This window comes from Opisthorchis viverrini, assembly GCF_000715545.1.
Source record: "Opisthorchis viverrini unplaced genomic scaffold opera_v5_24, whole genome shotgun sequence".
In the NCBI taxonomy this organism is placed as follows: domain Eukaryota; kingdom Metazoa; phylum Platyhelminthes; class Trematoda; order Opisthorchiida; family Opisthorchiidae; genus Opisthorchis; species Opisthorchis viverrini.
In genome coordinates, this window is record NW_008751680.1 from 2585815 (window position 1) to 2593259 (window position 7445).

Sequence of the window (7445 nt, forward strand, 5' to 3'; positions counted from 1 at the left end):
TGCGAATGTATCCGTCCCCGATGTCAACAGGTGGATAGATCCGACTACACTTTAGGCACGTGACAGAGGAGCGGTTGCACTCACACCGGGAAGGCCACACACAATTTGTTTAATCGATATGAGAGATCAGACAACGCGTACAATTATGCTGCTTCTTATTATGGACGTAATGCACTACTCATAAGGCTGCTGAGAACTTTTCGACAGCCCACGATTGGTTTCGCTTCTCTTGAAGCTCATCAGGTAGGCGCCATCCCCGAGTTTCCGTCAACCCGGTGTCCTACTTGGGAACACTATAAACAGGAGATTTATCTGGGTCTCCGATCATAACCTAATCGGAATCCAAGTGTGTGCATTTCGCTATACTGTTTCTCCTCTAGATGAAGAACACTCAGGCTGCAGAACAGAAAACTCGAAGGTAGATCGAGCATGATGTAACCTCGTGACTACGGCTTGTATGAGTTGTGATAGCCTATCGTCACTGTAGGGGGTGAGATGGCCCAAGTCGTGAGAGCGCGAATTCATTGACCGGCCCGTGGTTCGAACCCGACCTCTGTCTCTCTCTCCCTCTCGACTTCCCTGTCTAGGCTTGGGCAACCTGGCAGTATCCCAGCCCTTCGGGTGGCATGACAGCTAGGCACCGAAAGGGTGCTACAGGTGAACGATCGTCGGTGTGGTGTCTTGCTGTGAGGCTGTTTTAGGTGCGATATGTCTAACCAAAAGAATCCGTGGTAGTAAATTTCAAGTAAAGTTAAGGCATAACAACAAAACATAGATTCACCGCTCTGGGGAACGGTAGAGGTAGAAACCACATATTCGCGTAGAGGGTGCATCAGTGGGCCGAAAGCTTACTGTTTACAGTATGGACAGAGCAGGCTTGCTATGATCGTACCGGTGAACGACAATTGTTTTGTTAGCTTCAACTTCCACCCTTCCAGTTTTAGGATCTTTATCGCTGGAACATTTTTAAACCCTAATCAGGCCTTAATAAATAAATATAATATACAAACGTTTGACTGCGTAGCCCACGCAAATCTCTATTAGCCTGGTCCGGTCAATTTTCTGGACATTCTCTCACAACCGTAGGGTCCGCTGGCGACCATTCAGATTGTTGACCGTGATCCGATGTGCTACGCCGAAACCAGAACTGGTTCTGTTCTGTTTTCTGGAATAGTATATTCCTGAGCTATCCACGTTTAGTAAAACAGATGCACTTTAGAGCCCAGTCAGCTGGAAGAGTGCATCAGCAGGCGACTAGGAAACGTCAGTGATGTGCAGGGTTACCGAGCGTCGGGAAATTAAAGTAGTCTCCTAGAGGAAACTACTCACAAGGTTGCTGAAAACTGTTCGACAGCCCACGACCGGTTACGCCCTTCAGGACATCAGGTAGGCGCAGTTGCCGAGTCTTCGCCAACTTTGTGTTTTATTTGAACCCAAATTGTACGAAAATCTTGGACCACACTCGCACACCAAAGTGGTTTTACGGTAAACTCGAATAAATCTCGACCGAATCTCTCTTTCATGGTACTTTTCGATTGAATGTGTTGCACGAGAAATTCACCTGGAATTCAGCTGAGATTACAAACAAACAAATCGGTGTTCAGATGAGCGTTGTTCACGCTTCTCTTACTGTTACCTGGGCTTCGTTCTGGGAATACCAAACATATGTGCTCGGCAGCTTATTGGAATCTGTGTTGTTTGTACACATGTGATTCAAGCGCTATCTGTTGTCGGTTTTTTTTTGTTTCGCGAAGGAAGTTGTTCCTCTACAAGGCTATTTTTGTCGACTACACTCCATGGCATAACGAGGGCACCGCGTGATGGTCAGGCGATCTGGTCATGTGAAAAACCAGTCCGATTTCATACGCTACCGGTCCCACTGTTGATGTTTGATCAAACTGGTGTGTGTACGTCGTTACGTATGTTGACGGTCACTTATAGGGCATTGATCTAACCACCTGTGGAACCCATGTTTTAAAAAAAAATGGACTACGGTGAATATTCATAAAGAAAACTACTCACAAGGTTGCTGAAAACTCTTCGACAGCCCACGACCGGTTTCGCCCTTCCAGTTCGGGCTTATCAGGTAGGCGCAGTCCCTGAGTTTCCACCGTCAACTTTATGTTCCACTTGAAGCCGAATCGGACCGTTTTCGAGAAATACACTCATTTGCAGATCAGTTTGGTCTTCACGAGAGACTCAACTGAATCTCTCGTTTATGATCATCAGGTAGGCGCAGTCATGGGCTGTCGAAGAGTTTTCAGCAACCTTTTGAGTAGTTTCCTTTATGAAAATATACTGCGATATCTCGAATGTCGTACCAACTGAAACATGAGGAGGTCTGTGTGCAGTATTTTCAGTTGTAGAATATAATAAACGAGAGATCCAGTTGAGTCTCTCGTGAAAACCAAACTGATTTGCAATGAGTGTATTTCTCGAAGGCCTCGGTGAACACAGAAACACAGAACAGTCCAGTTAACAATCCAAAAAGTGGTTAGAGGTACCAGTGAAGTGTACTCATTTGCAAACAAATTTCGCGTTGCGGGAGACTCGCCTGGAATATGAGGCGGCCTGGTGCAGCACATTAAGTTGCTTGGGTACACTAGAGATTCAGCTAGGTTCCAGGTGAGTCTTCTATCAAAACCAAATCTGTTTACAAATGAGTGTATTTTGCCAATTTCGTGCAATTTGCATTCAAGTAGGTCATAAGGTTCACGGACGCTCGGGTCGTTCCTTTCGGTAATTTAGTGGGTCCTCTCACCGCATATCAACGGATCACAGGATGTGAGTCTTGGAAGCTAGCCGTTGATACCTTTGAAGTCTACGTATGCTACTTAACGTCCTAATCCAGGCGGTTTTACTACAGAAGTGTGTCGGAAGTTACGGTATGTAGTGGGCGACCGGAAACCCACTATGGGTCTATCAGGAAGATCAGAATTGTGAAAGCAACCACCGCGTGCTCGAAATCCACCGAGACTCAGCTCCGCTAGAAGTTGACCAGACAGACAACGCCCCCTCAATATGCAGCGCGTCACAGCCTTGTATCAAACCCAGACAGTGAGAGCCAGCGTTGATCAAGGTCAGACAACGTGCCCGCAATATGCAGCGCGTCGCAGCATCGTACCAAGGCCAGACCGCGTGCGTCAGCATTGGGCCAAGTTCAGACAGTGTTCCTCCAATAGATAGCTAGAGACTGTCGTACTCGCACGCACTCACACCTCGTACTCGCTTGTCCGAAATATAGCTGTTGTGTTCCCTTCTGTGAGCCTTTTTTCCGGCATTAGGCACTGGAGCAGGTCAGAAGGAGATACAACAGACTGACGAATCAGCAGATAGAACAGGGTCTCTCAACATTCGGTTTCCACATCTACTACCAAATACGTCATTATTTCGCGTCCCCCTGAGTCCAGTTTTCCACAAAGTGAATGGTTTACTTCTCCATAGAATGTATAATGAATCAGAGAGTTAATGATCCGAGGCTACTCGCCGAAGTCACACGTTGATGAACCATTTGTTTCTACTCGGTGCTGGGGGCGAGATAGCTCAAGTGGTTAGAGAGCGAATTTACTGACCAGAAGTTCCCTGGTTCGAACTCAACCTCTACCTCTTGACTTCCCCTGTCTAGGCTCAGGCAACCTGGCAATATCCCAGCCCTCGTGCTTCCTTCGAGTGGCATGGTAGCTAGGCGCCGGAAGGATGCTACAACTGATTTCAGACCGGAATGATGAACAATGTTGGGTCAAGCGATTAGAGCGTGAATTTACTGACTGGAAGGTCCATGGTTCGAACCCGACCTCTGCCACTCGACTTTCCCCTGGGCAACCTGGCAGTACCCTAGCCCTCGTGCTTCCTTCGGGTGGTATGGCAGCTAGGCACCGGAAGGGTGCTACAGCTGAACGCCACGGAACGTCTGACACAATCACTCAAAATGAGCAAAATCTAACCACGTTCGCAGAATTGGTACCCACAGAGAAGCACTCAGGGCCTGGATATATCTGTGTGACAATTGAGTCTAAATTTTGAAAACCAACAACACCATTAAAAGCAAAAGCATCCGGAAGAGTTATTTCACCTGGTTGACGTCCACCTCTGAAGACCACAGTTACAGCTTTGTGTGCCAGTATCATCGTCACCACCATCAACAAGGTCGCTGAATGCCTATGTTTCATATCTTTACACCTATGAGCCAATAGGGTATGCAGAGTATGCAGGGTATGCAGGTAAGAGTACATGCCTTATCAGGTGATCCAAACTTCATCTGATATCGCTTCGAATCCATGGGTCCGGCCAACCAGGAAGGCCAGCCAATCACAGGCGTAGCAGCCAAGTAATTCTCCAGCAATTTCTCTACATTTTGACGAATGTAGTGAGCGCGACAAAGTTACGAGGTGAAGCTGTTTCGTAGACACTCCGCCACGTCCCGTTCACCACTGTGAATTGCAGACAGAGAACGGCACCCTTCTCGACAAGTATCAGACGTGATAAGGGTCTGACTGTAGACTCCAAGATGGGTGAGGAACTTACATTGGAACCTTGAGAGTGAATGGCTGAACCGAGAATAGCAAGACAGTGAGATTCGAAACAGTTATCATTGGGATTTCGAAATCTATTAAACGTTGAACGATTCTCTCACGTCGAGTGTCTGTTTCATCTGATCCTCTTCTGCAGTAGACATCGGCGATATACGCCTGGTCAGTTGAACAACTTGTTAACCAGTGTGGAACGGGTCCATCGGTAATTCGACTACGGGAGTTGCGCAGCTCTCCACCCACACTGACGCAAGGATTTGTGTGGCTCTGTAAAGTACTCGGGACCTATCAGCATTCTACGGCCGTTGTAACAACACGTATTACCGTCAGTGATCCCCGGCAAATCGATGTTCTCATATCTGTTGGAAAAATAACACAGTAAAGTCAACCCGAACAAATGCACGTGAAGAAGTTAACGATTCCACCGAAAACTTCGGTTCAGAATCTGTCAACAGAGTGAGCAAATGTCTCCGTATTGAAATACAGTCTGCAGACACAGATGACCATATTTTCGTCCCAGTAACGATCTGTCTAACCCACTCTGCTCACCTAACTGGACTGCTTCTACTCACCTTTAAGAACATCAACTTACAGACACTTCTGAACGCGATCGGTTGTACACGATTCTAAGACCTCACTTCTACATCTAAAAACCACAGAGGTAGGTTTTTCCTGAAAGTCAGAAAAATTTTAAATAAATCCCACTCTAATAGGAATACAGTGAAGTGCTTGATACTCGAAACTCAATCGAAAAATGAAGGTTGACGGAAATGTCCAGTGTCTAACTTGCACAAATTAGACTAAAAAGTTCACAGTAACAGGCAAGGCGATCGATTGGACCAAACCAAAACTAGTGCACAATGTTCCGAAGGTCAGTCTTGTTCAAAATACACTTCGGAACTGGCATATCCGCACAATCATCAACCAGACATATTGATTTTCCACGACCGATTTCCACCGTGCAGTGAGTGCACACACATTCCACCGACTACCGACCACGATGACGAAAAAAGCACCCTTGACCAAAGCATTGCTGAAATCCTGGTTTTTGGATCTCCTAGCTTAAAGTACACACGCGCATGCGCAGACGGTATACTAGTTTGATTGATTAGTCAGCAGTGCGCTTTAACAAAAATCGATCAAGAACTCATGGTAATTTTTCTCGGTTTGTTGCTGGTTCAGTGGTTGAATGTGTTTGTTCGTATGTTTCTCATCCGCATGGCGACTGTCGCCACGTTCTGTCAACTGTGCGCAAGTACACTTTGCGCTACGTGGGGAGCAAAACCTCCCCCCGGGCCCAGAGGATGCTCAAAGATTTCAGCTACTAAAGCCGAGAAACAGAGAGACTACAGGTCAAATGTCCTATCCTGATTCGTGTTATGTACGCGAATATGTCATTAGTTTGGTGAATATTGAGCCCTTTATCATAAGATTGCTGAAAACTCTTCAACAACCCGCGACGGGTTTCGCCCTTCTTTGGGTTGGCTCATGCTCTACTTGAACCCAAATTGGACTGATTGTGACAAATACACTAGTTTGCCAATCCATTTGATTTTCATGAGTGAATTTAGAGTTCGCACCTTTCATATATGTACGCACGTGAGACATGTGCAAGCCCCAGTAAATGAAACACGTTGGGATACTAGGAAACGACGAAGGTTCATAGTTATCCGTGTCAGAATATTCCCATATACATATCGTCCAAGCTCACTTTGCCGTGTGATCGGTAGTTGTACGATACTGCCTTTACAATGGTCCAGTGAAGTGTGCAAGAAAAACTTTCCGCTATCTCGCTCACCGTGAAAACGAAAGATCACCACTCAAAAGGTTGCTGCCAACTCTTCGACAATGTGCTGCCAGCGTGACGGTGGATACTACTGATGAGGCATGCGAGTAGTATGTGATTTTCTCGTAAATCCGTTTCGCTTCTCTTGAAAAGTGAGATCTATTACGAAAAATGGTAGCATTTGCTTGCATTTGAGTAATAGTCAAGTAAAGTTCAGGAAGTCGCGTCCAAGGAGAAGATGGATATTCAGTTTTTCTAAACATGATGCACATGAGAATTTTACTTCCCTGTCTACTAATCTGTAGCTGTTCCGTTGGCGTCCCCTTTACCAGTTCCGCCTTTCTTGTGACTAAGCGGACTAGTGTAGTCCTCGAATTTCCGTCAACCTTATGTTCTGCCTGGACCCAAATTGTACGCATTCTACGAACTACACTCAGTAACAGAGTAAATTGTTTTCTAACGGTAGGCTTAAAAGTACCTTTAGTTGAATCCCTCGCTTATAGTGTTCTGCGGTCTATCGAAGATTATACCAGCTGAAAAATGAGGCGACCTTTGTATAGCGCATTCGGTTTACGAATATTGTAAAGAAGAAATTCAGTCGGGATTCAATCGGGTCTCTGTACAATCCTACCAAGCCCTTCAACAGATTATCTGCGGACCGCTTATTCCACAAGTTCTGACGGACAGAAAACAGTCATTCGATAAACCCGTAATCAAACTGGCGTCCAGCATCACACATCACTAAGTAACCCTGTGGAAGTATGATTTTACCACTAAGTGCATCCCTCAAAATCTTCACAAAACAAAAAGGTAAATGAAACATAGATAGAAAAAACAAACTGATTTGTAAATGAGTGTATCTCCCCAAAAATCAGTTCAATTTGGGTTCAATTAGAACATAAGGTTGACGGAAACTCGGGGGCTGCGCCTACTTGAAGAGCCAACCCCAAGAAGGGCAAAACCGATCGTGGGCTGTCGAAGAGTTTTCAGCAACCTTGTGAGTAGTCTCGTTTATGAGAAAGTAAATGTGAACTGTTTCATCCCTCCCAAAGTTGCTTCTTTTAACGTCTGATAGTGCACAGCCCATGTCTATATAAAAAGTGTAATAAATAAAATAAGGCGAATTGGAA

The 7445-nt window shown here is 45.7% G+C and overlaps 1 protein-coding gene across 1 annotated transcript; it reads left to right on the forward strand.

The window, feature by feature from the left end:
- Window positions 1-4196: 4196 nt before the first annotated feature.
- Window positions 4197-6149, forward strand: T265_12928 (hypothetical protein; the record flags this gene model as incomplete). The annotated part of the gene is made up of 2 exons (XM_009166296.1): window positions 4197-4220; window positions 5961-6149. Coding segments are annotated over 2 exons (213 nt in total), but the record flags the coding sequence as incomplete, so codon positions are not given.
- Window positions 6150-7445: the final 1296 nt, after the last annotated feature.